Source organism: Cebus imitator, unplaced genomic scaffold (assembly GCF_001604975.1).
Source record: "Cebus imitator isolate Cc_AM_T3 unplaced genomic scaffold, Cebus_imitator-1.0 Scaffold61, whole genome shotgun sequence".
NCBI lineage: Eukaryota > Metazoa > Chordata > Mammalia > Primates > Cebidae > Cebus > Cebus imitator.
This window is the reverse complement of record NW_016107376.1, coordinates 3,080,909-3,100,310: the sequence shown is the minus strand read 5'-3', so window position 1 is coordinate 3,100,310 and position 19,402 is coordinate 3,080,909. Positions and strand designations below refer to the sequence as shown.

General features: G+C 37.0%; 2 protein-coding genes across 9 annotated transcripts in view; both read right to left on the bottom strand.

Moving 5' to 3' along the window:
* CUBN (cubilin) overlaps positions 1-3,897 on the bottom strand; it is a 305,685-nt gene extending 301,788 nt beyond the window's left edge. Inside the window, exon 1 of the mRNA XM_037739008.1 lies at positions 2,573-3,897. The gene's annotated coding sequence lies outside the window, so the exon portion shown is untranslated. The remainder of the gene's footprint in view (positions 1-2,572) is intronic.
* A 1,108-nt stretch (positions 3,898-5,005) lies between these two features.
* Positions 5,006-19,402, bottom strand: part of TRDMT1 (tRNA aspartic acid methyltransferase 1) — a 74,603-nt gene continuing 60,206 nt past the window's right edge. For 6 of the 8 annotated variants that reach the window (XM_037739005.1, XM_037739007.1, XM_037739002.1 and 3 more), the window contains 3 exons: positions 17,608-17,665; positions 16,445-16,574; positions 5,006-12,427 (listed from right to left, as the gene is read on the bottom strand). In XM_037739005.1, coding sequence (XP_037594933.1) covers positions 12,321-12,427; positions 16,445-16,574; positions 17,608-17,665 — 295 coding nt within the window. In that variant the 3' untranslated portion in view covers positions 5,006-12,320. Of the gene's footprint in view, positions 13,664-16,444; positions 16,575-17,607; positions 17,666-19,402 lie in introns of all 8 variants that reach the window. The other 2 variants (XR_005200468.1, XM_037739004.1) reach the window with 2 other exon arrangements.

The window sequence follows — 19,402 nt, the reverse complement described above, 5'->3', positions numbered from 1 at the left end:
GTTCTTTTTCTCCCATTTGTTTGCTTGTTTAGGGCTTTCTGTTTCATACTAGAGGCTTTCCTCAAATACCTACAGATCCTTAAATGTTCCTTTACATTTAAAAATAAGACATCATGGGCTGGTGGGGTGGCTCACACCTGTAATCCCAGCACTTTGGGAGGCCGAGGAGGGCGGATCACAAGGTCAAGAAGAGATTGAGAACATCCTGGCCAACACAGTGAAACCCTGTCTCAACTAAAAATACAAAAATTAGCCGGGTGTGGTGGCACATGCCTGTAGTCCCAGGTATTTGGGAGGCTGAGGCAGGAGAATCACTTGAACCCAGGAGGCAGAGGTTGCAGTGAGCCAAGATCATGCCACTGCACTCCAGCCTGGGCAACAGAGTGAGACTCCATCTCAAAAAATAAAGACATTACAGAGCACATGATAGAGTCTGTGTGTGCATGCACGTGGTGGTGTTTATAACTGGTAGGCTTTGTCATAGAGTGACCAAATGGCAAACTGGCAATTTCATTGGGGAACCCTGGATGCCCATCATTGAAGGCATTTTCCCCTGAGGACATTCACTTAGTCCAGAAAAAAATTCTCCAGTTTTCTACCTGGACTAGGAAAGGTGGCTAAAGGTTTTATACTAAGTGTACAGACTTTACACACCCCCTTATTTTCTATTTTTTTCCTCCAAATTCTTGAGGAGCATCTCATTGCCACATTAGAATATTTCACTGCTATTCTTATACCAAGATTCACTTTTTATTCCTACCAGCTTTATCCAAATTCCATTGTTTTAGAGCCTTAATAAGCATTTAGTGCAGATACACTTGTCCTTGACCATGGGGGAAATTCAAAAGAAGTAAGTTTATTGACTTTCTCTGACTTACAAATCTGGAGAGCTGGAGTTAGACAACGTTACAAAGGTAAGTGTGACAAGATGGGACAGAAAACACAGTAACATGCTGTTAAGTATACAGCAGGTACCAAACTAGGAAAGATGTCCAAGGCTCAGTATGGGCACACTATAGAAAGTGGTTCCACTGGCCGGGCACAGTGGCCATGCCTATAATCCCAGCACTTTGGGAGGCCGAGCTGGGCGGATCATTTGAGGTCAGGGCTTTGAGACCAGCCTGATCAACAGGGTGAAACCCTGTCTCCACTAAAAATACAAAAAAGGCATGGCGGTACATGCCTGAAGTCCCAGCTACTCAGGAGGTGAGGCTGACGCAGGAGAATCCCTTGAACCCAGGAGGTGGAGGTTGCAGTGGTGCCACCACTGCACTCCAGCCTGGGCGGCACAGCAAGACTCTAGAGCAAGACTCTGTCTTGGAAAAAAAGAAAAAAAAAAATGATGGTTCCACTTATCCAGCAGGTGACCTTGGAGGAAAGTGGCTGGGTAAAGGAAGGGACATTGATAGAAGGTCTTAAGTGGCAAGTTAGAGAATGTTGATTTAATCTTTTTAACAGGGGGCTATTCTTTTATCTTGAGTGAAATAATCTTTATGTGGTATTTCTGCTAGGCCAGCAGGATTTATCTGGAGGGCTGGATCAATGTGGAAGTCATAAAAATGAGGAGAGGGGTGAGACACAGAGAAGCGTTGAGGATGGACAAGTTGGCGAGATTCTCATGCCCCTAATGCTAGCTCCTTTACATTTTATAGCTTCAGTCTGGCTTTCAGGCTTTTTTTAGTCCCTTTTCATTTTCATATCAGTTTAAAACAGAACACTGTATAATTAATCTGGCTTTTACTAATTAATGAAAACATTTGTGAATATAATGATCTTTTAATGTTTATGACACTTAACTCATTCTCTTTTTCAGGGACACAGAATTGCTTAAATTTACATTGTCAGTTTTGTGATTTTCTGCAAAATTTCGGGGCAATACAACATTGCTCCGATTCATTCATTCTCCATAAATGATTACATAAAATAATTATGGAAACTGATGTATATTTAAAACTATTCTTTTGCTCATTTCATGGGAAGTGCATTAGCACCTAGGAAATTACCAAGTCCACTATTGTGATGAACTGATCTTTTTGAAAGCAGCGTGGTCTTGGCTCAGGGAACAGAAAGCAGACATTTGTTCTCCATGCTCATTACTACAATGATTACAATTATCTTTGAGTAGAATGAAAAAGAATTATGACCTGATCATTACCATTTAAAATTATTGAGGTTTGGCAGAGCTTTCGCTGAGAAAGCAGATTGTTGAGAGTTTGGAGAACTTTTCCACATTTTTCAAGTTTTTTTGTTTTTTTAGGTCATATAATCCCTTCATAAATAATGAGAATAAAATAACAAAATTCAAATCCAGAGGGATAAATGCAATAGGGAAATAGGGCTTTGGATAAGGAGCACGGGGATGTTCATGGCACATTATATACATATGTGCACATATACAACTTCCTAATTGTAACTCAAGCAAATGTTACAGAAAACATAAAATAGGTACTGAAGGGTCTCCCATCATTGTGAGATGGGGAGTGGTTAAGGATCAGCACATAGCAGAGGAGATACTAATTGCTAGGATTAAAGGATCCAAACACTGGTAAAAAATTAACAGAGCTTTCTCTACCTCCAACAGCTCCTGGAATGGGGACTTCAGCAATCCCACTGGATTAGTCCAAGCTTGATTTCCAAGAAGGTGTGAAGCAGGGAAGCGGAGTTTGCCAAAGGTGAACCCTCCTGGCATCCTGTTCCAAATCAACCTAAAAAGGACAAAATGCATTTTCTACTTGGTGACTCCTAAAATTCACTAAGCAAGGCAATGAAGTGAAATATTTAGACACCATTCACATGACCATCAAAGGAAAATGTCTGACTGTACTTAGACTTCAGCACGAATAACTGAAGAAATACAGGTGGTAAATAACTGCAAACAACTTACATTGGATCTGATCTTAGGAAAAGCGGAAAGTGCATCTTTGTGACAATATTTTGTGTTCCATTGGGGAGGAGAGCAAGTGAGGTGAGGGTGTCACCACTGGGGTGGGGAGAAAAAAGTTCATTCTCTTCTGGGAAAGAAAAGAAAAACAAGTTTGGGGATACTTGGCACTCTTCAGACTCTGCCTCTTGTACCTTTAATTGGGAAGATAGATGTAGAAGCAGCGCACACAAGCATCTCTATCTTGTGAGAGGAAGCTTTGCATTACGGATGTGATTTATGGTGGGAGGAGTGATTTAACAAGGCTAATGCCTTACAAAGAGGCATCATTCCCAGGGGATTTGTTAATTGAAGTGCCACATAGATCTGTGGGAAGATTTAAGGTGTCATCAATGGCAGAAAGAATGAGGTGACCTCACTCTGTCTTTTTCAGTGCCATTATTCTAAGATCTAGAAAAAAACACCTTTGTCCCTTTGTATGTTTTCTTTATAGTGACTTGGACTATATTTGTTACAGAAGTACTGCTAAATCAAGCTTTGTCAACAATTCCTAGACTACGTTTAGAAGAGATATCAACGATACGGTAGGAGTCATACACAATTCTGGCATTAGTTTTCCAGCAACATCTAACATGCTTCTCTTCTTTTTGGCTGACAGAATTATTCAAACAATCCCCCAAGCCATGAAAGAATCTACGATTCTATTATCATACTCAGCATACTCATATCTAAATCGGTTAATTGGACAATTATTTATTAGGTACCCACTATCTGTCAGCATCTGAGAAAGGTACTGGGAATACACAAATACTCTGCTCTGGAGGAAAAAGGTCAGCAGGGGAGGAGATTGTATTACATAGCATCAAAACGCAAATGAGGTAGCAACTTATAAGCTTACAATGACCAGACTCTACAGTCAAGACTTGAAATTCCATTGTGGAAGACAGTGTAGCAATTCCTCAAGTACCTAGAAATAGAAATTCCATATGACCCAGCAATCCCATTACTGGGTATATATCCAAAGGATTATAAATTGTTCTACTATAAGGACACATGCACACGAATGTTCATTGCAGCACAGTTTACAATAGCAAAGACCTGGAACCAACCCAAATGCCCATCGATGATAGACCGGACAGGGAAAATGTGGCATATATACACCATGGAATATTACGCAGCCATCAAAAAGGATGAGTTCATGTCCTTTGTAGGAACGTGGATGAACCTGGAAGCCATCATTCTCAGCAAACTGACACAGGAGCAGAAAATCAAACACCACATGTTCTCACTCATAGGCAGGTGTTGAACACTGAGAACACATGGACACAGGGAGGGGAGCACTACATACTGGGGTCTGTTTGGGGGAAATAGGGGAGGGACAGCAGGGGGTGGGGAGTTGGGGGGGATGGCATGAGGAGAAATGCCAGATATAGGTGAGGGGGAGGAAGACAGCAAATCACACTGCCAGGTGTATACCTATGCAACAATCTTGCATGTTCTTCACATGTACCCCAAAACCTAAAATGCAATTTAAAAAAAAGACTTGAAATTGAGTGTTTTGAAAAAAAAAATTTTAATTATAAAACTATTATCACATTGATGAAAAGAAAAACAACAAAAAGATTACATTCAATTTAAAAAATTAAAATGCTATTACTCTATCGTAACTGCTATCATTATTTTATTTCAATCTATTTTCAGATGAACAATTTGTTACAGTCATGAGAGATACATGTTAGATCTCTGATTATTTCACATAAGCCTAATTCCATGTCACTACCTGCACTCCCTAATAACCGTCATGTGTATCTATACATATATAGGTATGAGAGAGATCTCTTGAAGGGCAGTTTGGCTAGATACAGAATTCATAGTGGACGATGCCACCTCCTTCTGGTCCTCATGGTTTCTGATGAGACATCTACTGTGTCTCTCGCCCCACAGCAATGTGTCATTTTTCTCCAGCTGCTTTTCAGGTTTTGCCAAATTTGGGATGTTTTCAGTCATTATTTGAACACTCTTTCGGGTACATTTTTTCCCCTCTACTTGTGGCATCCCAAACATATAACTGTTGGTTCTTTTGTTATTGTCCCACATGTCCTCAAGGCTCTTAATTTTTTTTGGCAGCCTATTTTCGCCCTGTCATTCAGATTAGGTAAATTCTACTGATCTGTCCTCAGGTTCACTGATTTCTATCTTCTGTTCCTCTCTACCGCTAATCTCAAATTTAGCAAAAAATATAAATGTACAGATTCTAGAAGCTAAATGAACACCAAAACAGGATATTACATTCACTTTGAAATATCTGCCATGTTGAAAGAAATTCATGCCAAGACACATAATTAACTTTCTGAAAATAAAAAGTTAATGTAACAGACAAAATGTCCAGGATCTAATCAAATTATCTGTCACCACTGAATGTTTTCTATTTTGTTATTGTATTTTTCAGTTGAATAACTGCCATTTATTTCTATTTTTAAAACTGGCATAGAGTGCACTTATCATGATGGTTCTTTTATTAACTTCTTTTTCTTTGCTGAGATTTTCTATTTCTTTGTTGCAAGACAATTTGTAAGTACTCACTGAAGCAGTTTTACGAGAGTTGCTTAAAATCCTCGTCAGGTAATTCCAACATCTGGTTTGTCTCAGTGCTGTCATCTGTTTTTGACTGTCATTTCTTATTCAAGTTGGGATTTTTCTGCTTCTTGGTATGACAGGCTATTTTACATTGTATCCTGAATATTCTACTATTTTAATCTTTTATTTTAGCAGGCAGTCACTCCATTTATGTTTAGCATGCAAGCCCTGGCTTAGCTTTTTGTGGGCTGTGACTCCAACAGTCATTTAGTTTTTAGAGCCTTTGCAGTATTATTTTGGTCTGCTTGGTTTATCTGGTGCTCCTGGGGCTCCCGAATGGTCCTTGATGATGCTTCTTTAGGAAAAGAAGGATTCTCCCCCAAGCCAGGTCCCATGGCACCTCTGGGAGAAGGGAGTCTCCAGCTCAGATAATGGGTCAGATGCTTTTTACCAGAGTCCCCTGGATCTTCATCTCTCAGCACACAAGTCTCAGGTCTGGATGTTTGTCAGAGGGGTTTCTGATATATATGCCCCATGCTGGTAGAGCCAGACTCATCTGGTATTACCAACTAGACTTCACTTCCCTCTTCTGTAGGAACAACTCTCTCTGGGCTGCTTTCTGTTGCTAGGTTGTAGGTCTGAAAGTCGGGTGAGGGGTCAGATGTCTTGGAATCATGTTGCTCCTCTAGTCTTGGGGTCCCTAGCCAGTGTGTCTTCCTCTTTTCCCACTTTTCAGAATTCTCCTTCTGATTCCTCTTGCATTATTTTATAATTATACTTACCCAGAGTTTATAATTGTACTTTTCAGGAAGAAGCAAGGAGAAATAACTCTACACTCTTGTCAAAACCAGGAGTCAAAATACAGTATTTTAAAGAGTTTTATTTGCACAACTTTCCAAAAGCCAAAAGCTCAAGCCTACCCTAGAATTATTTTTTAAATCATGTGTTCTGGACTTGAGTAACTGGCTGTTCCACTGGGCATGGAAGAAGTGGCAGTAACAGACAAGTTAAATAGTTTTCAAGAGAATAACTTAAACACACTATTTGAACTCCAAATTGTGATGTTTTCTATGTAGCTTCCATATTGATTCCAGTATGGTTCCTATATTCACTCATTCAACAAATATTTATTGAGTGCTTACTACATGCCAGTACTGTTTTAAGTCACTGGGGGAAAAAAAGTATTAACAATCTCTGCCCTTGTGGAAGTTTACATTCTCTAAAACATGAAACATTTTCCATTTAGAAAACTCAAATCGTAACAAATATTCACCTTATTGTCTATTCATTCATAGGATCAGCTCTCAAATATCAAACTCAACTCATTTCTACTACACAAGGAGTATCACATTCCATTAGGTGTTTTCAGTCATTTTTTTCACGTGTGAAATTTAACAGGACTTGTGTAAGGAACCAGCTGAGTAAAATAGCGAATATTTTAGTAAAAATGACATTCATGCTAGATTAAATTTAGAAGGCTCAAATCTGTTAAATGTCAACATATTTAACCAAGCACACAAATATGATTGCAAATATGTATATGGGCATTTTTAAATCTCAGTGACTTTTTATAAGTCTTCCTAAAAATAACTGATCGTTGACAGAAGGCTTGCCTTAGGAAGGCTATTTTAACAGAAGCCGACCAACAGAATGCAGAGTGAGAAAGAAGGTGAAGATGATCTTGGGTTATGAAGCTTGAACTTGGAAGATTTGGAGAGTAACGCAACCATAAAGAAAAACATTAAAGTCATGAGTGGAACTAACTACAGAAAGGAGGATGCTTTGGGTAACAAGAGTGAAACTCCATCTCAAAAAAAAAAAAAAAAAAAAGAAAGAAAGGAGGATGCTTACGTTGCAAACAGGCTAAATTTGATACAAATTTGATATAACTTGAATAGCAAAACATCTAAGTTAAAAATGTCCTAACATGAAGATTCTAGAATAGGACTTAGGAAAATAGCATATTTAGAGTCATCTGGGTGTCATCAGCAGAATGGCTGAAGTTGTAGCAAAGGGTGAGACTCTTCAGGGAAAAAAAAATGGCTTGAAAAGTGAAGGGTAGAAAGAGACCTGAGGACTGAATCTTCAGGTAAGTCAGCTCCAAGTCTCTGCTCTTCTAACTTTCACTCTCATCCTCTGACCCTCTAGGTGATCTCATCTGATTATAGAGCTAATTTAGCTAAACAAACGTGTTCTCTATGCACACCCTTATAATTTCAATCTGTCCTGATAAAAATAGAAAGAAAATGCAAACAAAATACAGAGCAAATATTTGAAGTAAACCTTGAACCCCAGGTACAAGTAAAGAAATGAAAAACCCTAGGGCTATTCAGAAGAGAATTCTATGGAAGAATTAAAATCCTATCTTTTAGTTTTCGTAAAAATTTCCAATCTCTTATTTATAAGAAAAAGAAGATTTTGGGAGCTTTAGGAGTCAAGGGTGGTATACTTGAGGGAGACTTCAGTAAGTGCTGCATGTGGTTGAAAGTAAGACTCAGAATCTATGGTAAATATAAAACCAATTTACATGAGAACTTGGGGAATACAAAGCCAAAACAGCTTTTTGTACATGCTCATATTTCTTGAACAAATATATTTAAAAAGAAATGAATTCACAAACTAGACAAGAATGGTGATGGAATTTGGATCTTGATTGTGTAAGATTTTGAACAGCCTGAGTACCTTAAAATGTTCCTAGACAGCGAAAGCCGTTTTTTGTTGTTGTTGTTTACACTGAAGCTTTAAAATTTTAGCAGCAAAGACAAAGAATATGAAAGGGAAAATGACGCAGACAGCTTGACTCATGCAAACTGAAACTAAAGAACATGTGCAAGAATGCTTAATGCCTTTTTAAAAATATGCAGAGGGAGGCTGGGTGTGGTGGCTCACAACTGTAATACCCAGCACTTTGGGAGGCCAAGGTGGGTGGATCAACTTGAGGTCCGGTGTTTGAGACCAGTCTGGCCAACATGGTGAAATCCCGTCTCTACTAATACAAAAATTATTATTAGCTAAGCATGGTGGCACATGCCTGTAATCCCAGCTACTAGGGAGACTGAGGCCGGAAAACCACTTGAATGGAAGCGGGAGGGTGCAGTGAGCTGAGATCATGCCTCGGCACTCCAGCCTGGGCAACAGAATAGGACTCCGTCTCAAAAAAAAAAAAAAAAATGCTAAGGGAAAGGCATAACTAGACATCTTGGTGGATATGACGGCTACCAGAAAAGTGCTTGCTAAGAAGTTGATATGATACTTGTACATAGCACATTTGAATGGTAGATGAGTGGAAGAGATTAGTACAGAGGTCCAAAGGCCATGTCTTTAAAAATTATATAATCTCAATGCAATCACAGGCTACGAAAAAAATTGCTGAGGCTATATGACCCTCACTGAATTTCAAAGTCCAAAGCTATTAGTAAGTCAGTGTCATAAGTGATGGCCTAAAACAGAACTCCAAGCTGAAGGCCAAATTATGACAAGGTAACCTTCTGTTCACAACATAAGCAACGCAGAAAACTCACTTTAACCTCTTTGTCTATGTGGGCTTAAAATTTGGTCCTTATCGTGTTATCTTGGCTATTTAGAAACTTCTTTTTTTCTAAACTCTTAAGTTATCAAAGCAGAAGAGCAACCAAAGTGACTAGTTTGGATGCAGATACAATTGGCTTGAAGAATGCATTGTTTAGTAGTTGCTTGATGTGAATGAAGGTTGCTTTGTTCTGTTCTGCTATAGCTAAAATTAAACCAGTTTTATTTATCTTTAGTTCATTTCTCTCTCCTCAGAAATCTCCAGCTTAATCCTTCTAGACCTGAACTAGGTTGAGATGGGAGCAAAAGCCAGATGGTGGTTTCTGCTGAGGAATTCCACAACCAATGCACTGAATTGCCTGCACTCACCTCTAACCCCATCCAACCTTACATCCCACATGCTAGCAATGCAGCCTTTCAGGGCAACTTAAAAGCCTCTATGCTAAACAACTTTACTTCTTTGAAAAGTTGGATCATTTCAAGCAACAATTTGCCCTCAAATTTCTAAAAAAAAAAAGTGTGGGGTGGACCCTCACTGTTCACAATTTCAACTACTGGTTTTGTCTCTTCAGAAGGGTCTACTTTTTGAGGAAGAACAAGCTAGCTGAAGGTTGGAGGTACTTTCTTACCTTCCCAGGCACAGGGAAATGCCCATAGTGCAGGTCTGACTGAACGGCCACAACACCTTGTCCAGGGTCCTCTGTGAAGGTGATGCTCTCATTCCTCTTTCATCTCTGCCACTGAGGATTTTCAGGCCCTGATCCCTCCTGCAATGACTACCCATGTCTTCAAAATAATTTTCCAGTTATGACTCATTTTGTTTACATTAATTGATTTGATCATCTTTTAGAATTAGTTTTGGATCCTGAAGACATATTAAAAATATGAGGCAGGGTAATAAATACCTTAGAATTACCTCACAAGCCATTTAAAAGAGCAGAGGTGATGGGAAAAGGAGAATGAAAAATCAGGTTACTGTTAGGTATGGGAAGACTGAATTACACATAGTTCTCTTGAAAATGAGAAGCTATGTTTTCCAACATCTGAATAAACATACAAGCCTAAATATCATGAAACAGAATTTCCAGTACAAATTTTATACAGCATTATTACCAAAAACATAAAGCAGACATTCCATAAAAGAGCATTTTCCAAATTAATTATGCATACCTATACATCTGCTAATTAAATGACACTGGTAGATACATCTTCATTAAGATGTGATTTTTTTATGCTTGTTACTGTATATTTTCAATTATGAATTAAGGGCAAGAATCACTGTCTTCCTGTGAATGCATTTCCATAATTTAAAAATTCCACAAACTACATTCTGTCTTCCAGTTTGTAAGCAATGTCTCTACAGACCTTTCAAGTGTTCACAGTTGGTGCTCAGTAACCACACTTATTTTGTATAACATTGCTCAACAGAGTGTAGGATACTATAACTATAGCATAGTTATTAGTACAGTCGCAGTAAAACGCTAAACCATTTTATTTAGAATCTTTCAGCAGTGAAGAGAACCTACATGAAAGCGTGCCAAAATAATTTGATTGCTTACTGAAATTTATGAGACTTGTAATAGGCTCTGTCTTTGAATACCTATGAAAAATGTAGATAGTGATAGTTTCTGTACAGGGCTGCTTTACAGCTTCCCTATATTCATATTTATCTATGAGTTCTGAAAAATTGGTAATCGAATATGTTTTCAATTGCAGTAAAAATATACTTAATGTTAAATTTATCACTTAAACTATTTTTAAATGTACAGTTGCAGCGGCATTAAGTACATTCACACTGTTGTGCAATCATCCTCCCCATCACCTCCAGAACTTTCTCATCATCCCAAACAGAAACTGTGTACCCATAAAGCACTAATTACCCATTCTCCCTCCCTGCAGAGTGGCTTATTTCATTTCGCATAATGCACTTAAGGCTCGTCCGTGTCACAGCATATGTCAGAATTTCCTTCCTGTTGCAGGTGGTACTATTCCACTGCACGCACGTTAACACATTTCGTTTATCCAGTCATGGGTGAATGGGATGACACTTGGGCTGCTTCTATCTTTAGGTTACTGTGAACAATGGTGTTATAAACATTGGTGTACAAATATCTGTTCAAGTCTCTGCTTTCAATTCATTTGGGTCTCTAGCCAGAGGTGGAAATGCTGAATCACAGGGTCATTCTATGTTGAATTTTGCGAAGAACCACCGTACTGTTTTCCAACAGCAGCTGCACCACTTTTATGTTCCCACAAGGAATGCACAAACTTTCAATTTCTCCATGTCAAAACAGTTGATTTTTAAGAATGCATATTTGAATAAAAATCCTGTAGTAAGATCTTTGGACTTGTTTCTTTTCATCTCTGTCACTTGCTTCTATTATAAACCATAGAATTTATGATGCAAGACTTAGTTTGATTAGAAACCCTAATTCCAAGAAACCTACTGAGGATGAGAGACAGAGAAAGTTAAAAGTCCTAAAAGTTAATTCGGAGTGTATGTCACCACAGTAAAACACAATTGGGGGAAGGGGATGTCATATGGCATGGGGTCAGAGGGCAGCTTCCTCCCGGAAATCTTAACCATGCTACATTCCTCAGTGTGTAATGGCAAAAGTAAACTCAGAAGCTAGGAAGACAAAAACAAGCTTTGATAATAGCAAACTAAAGGAAAGTACATACAAAATGAAGAAGGAACAATGGGTTTTGTCCTTCAGATAGAGGCTGAGGAAAATGTAGATGATGTGCACCAACATTTTCTGTGACTGCTTGATGGAGAGGTAATCAAAAATTGAAGATTATTTTTCCTGACATATTCTTCAGACTGCTGTATAAATTGAATAATGATAATTTGGTTTACATATCATATGCATTTGTTTAGATGAAATAAAGAAAAGTTTAAAGGATTGGAAATTAAGTAAAACATTCAATAGGCTAGAACTAGAATGATTTTAAAATTAGAAATAAAAACCTTTTTAAATTAACATAAAAATATGTTATGCCTGTTATGACACTTCACAAGATATTAATGTAGACACTAAAATTCTAGGTGCTCTTTGTTTATAGCATAATTTTAAAAAAGAATATTCCACATACATATTTACATTTCATATGAAAATATACTCTCCATAAAGCATAACAATAATTTGTATTTTATAAAATACAGTAATATAAATTTGAAAACCATATGGATTTTTTAAATAAAATCCAAATTTCATATTAAAGACAGATTAAAATAATTTAGTTACATTTCACCAGAATTAGTTCAAAACAGAATTTCAGAATTGTTCTCTGAAAATGAAGGAATATTATACGGTCACCTTTCAGAGTTACTTCAAAATTTTTCATATAAGATTTTGATTAGTTTAGCTACTACATGCACGTTGAGGCTATTTCCAAGTAGGCGATAACGCTGTTTCACTGTTATCTTCTCAGGAAATCCTGGAAAAGACAAATAACAATTTATAGAAATCATTTGTAATCACAATTTCCAGAGATGAAAGGATGTATCCTTTAGTAAGGGTACAGTGGTCATTTCATAAATAAATCACTAAGGTCTCCAGGAAGTTTTATTAACAAAAGAGAATTTGGAGCCAAAAATATTATATAACATGATATTGTCTACACAGTATGATAGTAGCATATCACATTATGTGTTATGTTCCGTGCACACACAGGTACACATATATCCACAGAACTCAGAGAAATCCACGTATTAGTGCACTTTTTAGAAAGCTGTGTCTGCCATTATTTCACAGTTCTTTCTTTGATTTAATAATCATTTTAGGGATATAATTTGCATAGCATAAAAATCACCGATTTAAAGTGTACAATTAGGAGGTTTTTAGCATAGTCACAGAGTTTTTCAAACATCTCCACTATCTAATTCCAGAATATTTTTATTATTTCAAAAAAAATTTAGCACCTATTAGCAGTCACTCCCTATTGCCTCCCTGTTCCCAACCATTAATCTACTTTCTGTTTCTATGGGTGTCTACTGGATTATTTTTCACATAAATGGAGCCATAAAATATGTTGTTTTTTGTGTCTTCTTTCACTGAACATGTTTTAAAGATTCATTCATGTCATAGCATGTAATGATACTTCATTCCTTGCTGTGGGTGAATCATATTCTATTGCATGGTTTACCACATTTTATTTTTCCATTCATTCATTCAGACATTTGGGTTGTTTCTACTTTTTGGCTGTTGAGAATAATGCTGTTATGAACATTCATGTATGTTTTTGTGTAGACATATATTTTCAATTCTCTTGGGTATATACCTAGAGTGAAACTGCTGGATCACACACTAACTCCATGTTTAATGTTTGAGGAACCGTTAGACTGTTTTTCAAAGCAGCTGCACCATTTTACATTCCCACCCAGTACTGTATGAGGGTTCCAATAGCTCCACATCTTCATCAATACTATTATTGATATCCATATTCTGGATACAAGTCCCCCATAGTAGTTTTTATACTCTGCTTCCACAAACTGCCTTTGTCATACTGGACTTTCATTTGCTACATTCCTTTTTTAAAACAAAAAGGGCCATGGATACCTCATATGCTGAAAGAAGACCTTGCGAATATCAGCATAAAAGATTGTCCATGTAAAAGAGTATGCACTATAATGGTAGTTAAAATGTCAGGATTTCACATTCAGCATACTCTAGCCTAGCAAGGAAATAAAGGAAAAATAACTTAGATAAGAAAATGAAAAAAATAATTAGAAGTATTAAGAATAGCAAAATTTCATATACTCATGAGGACAGGAAGGTAGAATTAGTTACAGCAAAGTTGCTTCATCAGATGCTTGACATTTTATTAACTGCAATAAAACAACAGGAATTACTGCAATTACTGTTGCAATTACATATGATCATAAAGTTTCTATTCTAAAGATAATACTTTAGGCAAGGACATTATTTATCTAAAAGTATTTACTTCAAAGCAACCGGAGGTACAAATGTGCCTAAAAATGGGCTTTTTGACTATCCCAGAGACAATCTTTTACAATATTACAATTATATCAGAAGGAAAGAAACATCTGAAAACAAACAAGTAATATTTGTACAAATTATATCTATATGTGTATGTGTGTGTGTGCATCTGTGCATATTTCTTTAAATCTAAACTGTTAGGTTGGCACAAAAGTAACTGTGGTTTCTGCCACTGAAAGTAATGGCAAATTACTTTTGTACCAACCTAACAACTTATGGAAAAAAACGATAATTTTCTAAGTTAAAAGACAACGTTTTAAAAAGTTAGATACATTAAAAATAATAAGAATTATCCTTAAGAACAAAGAAACATAGAACGAACAAGGTCAAGGTATCAGCTTATGCCTAGTGAGGGCAGGTTAGTGTTTTTCTTCAAAAGCCCACTATTACCACAGAATGCACACCACCAGCCACAGAACCAGGACAAAGTATTTGGAAGGATCAATGCAAATCCATCATTGCCAGCAGACAAAGAGCTCAAACAATGCCCATTTTTGAACCCAGAGTCAATAATGTTGGAAACACACGAGGGGCAGTTGTATCACGGTGCTGCTCAGTGGTGACATCAGGGTAAGCTCAACTCCACAAACATACCACATATTTTAAAAGGAGGTTCAGTAATTTCAAAGGCTGTTTTCTATGTATTATACATATATAATCAGAGAGCTTTGGAAAATTCTATTTTACCCACTTAAAACGTAAAAATAATGAGAAAAATATTTATGAAATAAAGATTATAAAAGTAAATAAATGGCTCATCCTAAAAATGAAATGTTCAGGTATAAGAATTTCAAATATATTAAGTTATTTAACTATCACAATAACCCTATGAAGTAGGTCTTATAATTATCCTCATTTTACAGACAAGTAGATTAAAGAAGGGAACAGTTAAGGTGGGCTGGGATTTGAAGTCACTGTCTGACTCTAGGCTCTGTGCTCCTTACTAAGGTTCAGTATCACCAAAGTGACTACTACTCTTTGAAAACAAAAAGCACTGGAATAAAGCTGGGGAATTAGTTTTAATTAATAATCTCTTTTCTCTCTTCAATAGTATGTCTGATTACTCATCTGAAAAAAGAAAAAAAAAAATAGTAGCCAGGAAAGTAGACTAGGAATGAGAATTCTTGAGTCTGATTCTCAGCTCTTTGTTTTGTAATGCTCTCACTCATTTTGTGACATAAGCTAAGACAAGGAAAGTTTGTGTTTTTCTTAAACAGCACTCACTAGGATATTTGGGACAAAATTGAGATCACCAAGAAAGAGGCAGGGAGTAGAAAACAAACCTGGTTGCCACGACTACGCTCAGAGAATCAATTACCAAGAGGGTAGTCAAATTATATTGGCAGTTTGTTCTCTATGTACAAAAGGGTTGTGTTCCAAAACCTCAGCTTAAATCAATTATTTAGAATTTGAAACATGATCTATTAAGCTCATTATTTGAAGAATACTGCCATATTAATATTACAAAAGTACTGGATTTAACAAAGTTTGGCTTTTCTGCATTCGAACTCTCAATCAGTCCTCAACAGCACATTTCCTCCTTCTCTGGCCATGGAAGCACACTAGGGAGGTCAGTCTTTCTCCCAGCCCATCAGCCAGGTACTGGGAGCATTTCCACCCCAGGCCTAAGGAACCCACAGCCTCCTTAGAGCTGTGAGCACTGGCCCTGGCAGTGGGATCAGGGAGATGGGCTGGGGCATCTCTGAGAGGCCAAAGCAGTGTGTTCAATCTCTTTAGGGCACCAATCCCTGGACTTCCTGGACTGCTAATAGAGTTAGGCTTTTGACTTTCTCACTCTACAACTGTATCTTCCCATCTGTTCTTCATCAATTCTGTGTCAATTAATTTTCTGAATCAATTTCATCTCCTGAGTTCCCCTTTCATTCCATTAGGAAAGCTCCTTCCTAGAGACAGCCTCTCCATCTTCTCTTTCTCCACCTACTCCTTGTAGGGAGGGATAAGGGCACATGGCTGACACAGCTGTATCTCTGAGGAGAATAAATATCAATACACTCCCAACCCTTCCAAAATAATCCCTCAACTGCCTTTTAATTTACATATATTTTTTAAAAGGCAATCAAAAGCATACTTTCACAAGCTCTAGTGTGGGGTGACTAGGAAAGGACCTCTGGAAGAAAGAATATAAGCCAGAAAGAGAATGCTATGCACAGACATCTGTGGAAAGAGGTGAGAAATTGCCAGTGTGAACCTTCTAGCCAGGCCAACCTCTGTGGCCCACTAGTAAAGTTAGCGAGAGGTAGAATGAGTCAGGAGAGAACGGAATGAGGCAGTTGTAAGGGGACAAAGGGCAGGAAGATGCCAAAAATGGCATGATCAGGAAAGGAAGGAGGTTTATTGCACCCATTTCTTTAGGCAACTCCTAGACACACAAGTCCCTAAAGATTTTTAGGAGCTTTAATACATGAAAGTTGAAGTCTACATGTATCTCACATACCGAACTCTGGAGGAAATCCAAGGAGATTTGCTATTTCTTTAGGAGTAAAATATCGCAGTTTAAGCATTAACAGCTTTGTTATCTTTTCTTCCTGAGACAAATTGGCAAGGGATTTGTAGATATTCTCAATCTGTAAGAAAGCATCCAAGACAACTAAAAAAGTAACATGTAACTAGATGTAAGATCTCCTGTTGTGAGACAGTTTAAACTCGATGGACATACAGTCTGCTGTAACACACAGTGGCAAAGTGCACAGGGCAAAATGGCTCTGTGCAATAGACTATATATTGGCTCAGTAATGGCAACATAAACTTTAAAAAGAAAAAGGTTAACATTCAAAAGATCAGGATATTTTTCAGGGTATCTGTCATTTTTAAGCCCTTAAAATAAAATCATAAGAGTATAAATAATAAATGACAATATAAAAGAAATATAGTGAAAAATGCAAAAGAAGCTTGACAAAACAACCAAGTAGATTTTATAATAAAAACAGGAGAATCATTCGAACTTTTATTTTTTATACTCAATTTCATCAAGATACTTCCTTAAAATGATTATATTAAGCAAATATAATTTCTCAAATCCAGACATTCATTTGTCTATAACAGAATTTTTACCATGGGTAAATTTTATTAGTAGTTAAAAGTTTGAATTAGTATAAAAGAAGATAATGTAATCTCACTTTAAAATTATTCAAAAAAATATAAAACTTGCTACATGTTAGGCCTGTATTCAACCATGACACCATGAAGAGTTAACAACAGAAGTATTCATAAAGCACATTGCTAAGATTTTCTTTTCCTTAAAAGGAAGTTTTATAGTGTGTGCTTCAAAAGGGGGCTCCAATATTAAGATGTTTATATAACATTTTAGGAACATTAACTATTGTAGGCTGAATTTCAACTGACTATTTATGGAATAAAAGAAAAGCAGAAGATAAAAATAAGAAAAAGAAAAACAAAACATTCCTTGTTCATATACTCATGTACAGCAACAAGGAAAATATTTATTCAATAGTAATCAAGTATTATATATTTGAATGAATAAAATATATATTCATGGCCAGTTGAATGCATATAATTATTTTAATGTTCTCAAAGTAAGTATTAAACAATTTTAGTTAAAAGTTTTAAAGTGTTTTAGTTTTAAAATATGCATAGTACCTGCACATCCTCTGCAGTCTGTAACACAGACCCTGTCCCTTCTATGTAGCTTCCATATCTGAAAAATCAACACAACTATTATGCGGCACCTGACGTATGGGTTAACGCTAAATTTCTTAAATATTTATTGAATGAATTAATCATTCTACATAGCTGCATCCTTCTGAAATATCTTGAATAATATCATATAAATATCTTTTGTAGGTAAAATATTACTAGGTAAAATACATAAGACAGTTCCATTTAAATGTCTCAGAAATGGGCCAGGCACAGTGGCTCATGCATGTAATCCCAGCACTTTGGAAGGCTGAGGCAGGTGGATCATCTGAGGTCAGGAGTTCAAGACCAACCTGGGCAACATAGTGAAATCTCATCTCTATTAAAAATATTAAAAAATTAGCCAGGCGTGGTGGTGCACACCCGTAATCACAGCTACTCTGGAGGCTGAGGCAGGAGAATCTCTTGAAGCTTGGAGGTGGAGGTTGCAGTGAGCCAAGATCATGCCACTACACTCCAGCCTGGGCAACAGAGCAAGACTCTGTCTCAAAAAATAATAATAATAATAAATAAATGTCTCAGAAATGAAATATGGTACAGTTGTTTGAGTTGAATAAACACCACTGAATTTTGCACTGTAAATTGTCATTTCTTTGTATTAATTGTCCTGTCTTGAATGTTCATCCCTGGAAAGGATGCAATTTATATTCAAATATAATTCAATATTGCCCCCCCACCACATTAACCCAAATATTGTATAGATGAAAAGAAATTGCGCCATTTTTATAATATCTGAACCATGATTTCCTCTCAAGAACCCATCGCCCTGCTTTCTAACACCATGACAATCACAGTGCCACAGTATGATTTTATGATCATTTGCATACAACAATCAGATCATTACATAAAAAATTGCATAGAAAGTATAAAATACTTCAGAAACGCAAGGCATTAGCAGTATTTCTTTCTCTAAGATTATTGCCAAGCTGGCTGTTCAACATATTAGCATTATTTCTTTTTCACAAAGAGAATAGTTTAAAATGGGAATTAGAGGGAAAAAGTCACGCCGGAAAAGAAATAATTTTTTCAAACTTTTTTTCTCATATATTACACATATAAATATGTGTATATATACACATAGTATCTATACCAAAATAAATTTTACAATCAGGCTTTTTTTATACCATCTTTATAATTACAAAAGAATTTCAAGGTTGTTTTTTATTATAAAATTGCCAAGTCTTATTTTATGAGAGTCCTAAACAGAAGCTATTGAACTTGGTAATTGACAATAGCCCAGTGAAGTCTTTCAAGGTAATGGAAAGCAATAAACCCTTTCCCCTGAAGTACAAGGGCAGAGTATAATAAAGTCAGAATGAGTCTGGTACGGTTATATTGGGGTACAGTGTATCATGCAAGATATTAATGGCTAGATAGAAGGTAAGAACAGAAAGCCTGAATTGTCAAATTATACAACTACCTATCAACTGAGGTTGAGTAGCATTCAGAAAGCAGTGACAGGCCAGGTGCGGTGCCTCACGCCTGCAATTCCAAGACTTTAGGAGGCCGAGGCGGGTGGATCCCTGAGGTCAGAAGTTCAAGACCAGCCTGGCCAAAATGGAGAAACCCCATCTCTACTAAAAATTCAAAATTAGCCAGGCATGGTGGCGCATGCCTGTAATTCCAGCTACTTGGGAGGCTGATGCAGGAGAATCACTTAAACCCAGGAGACGGAGGCAGTAGTGAGTGGAGATCGCACCACTGCACTCCAGCCTGCAGAAGAATGAAACTCCAGCTC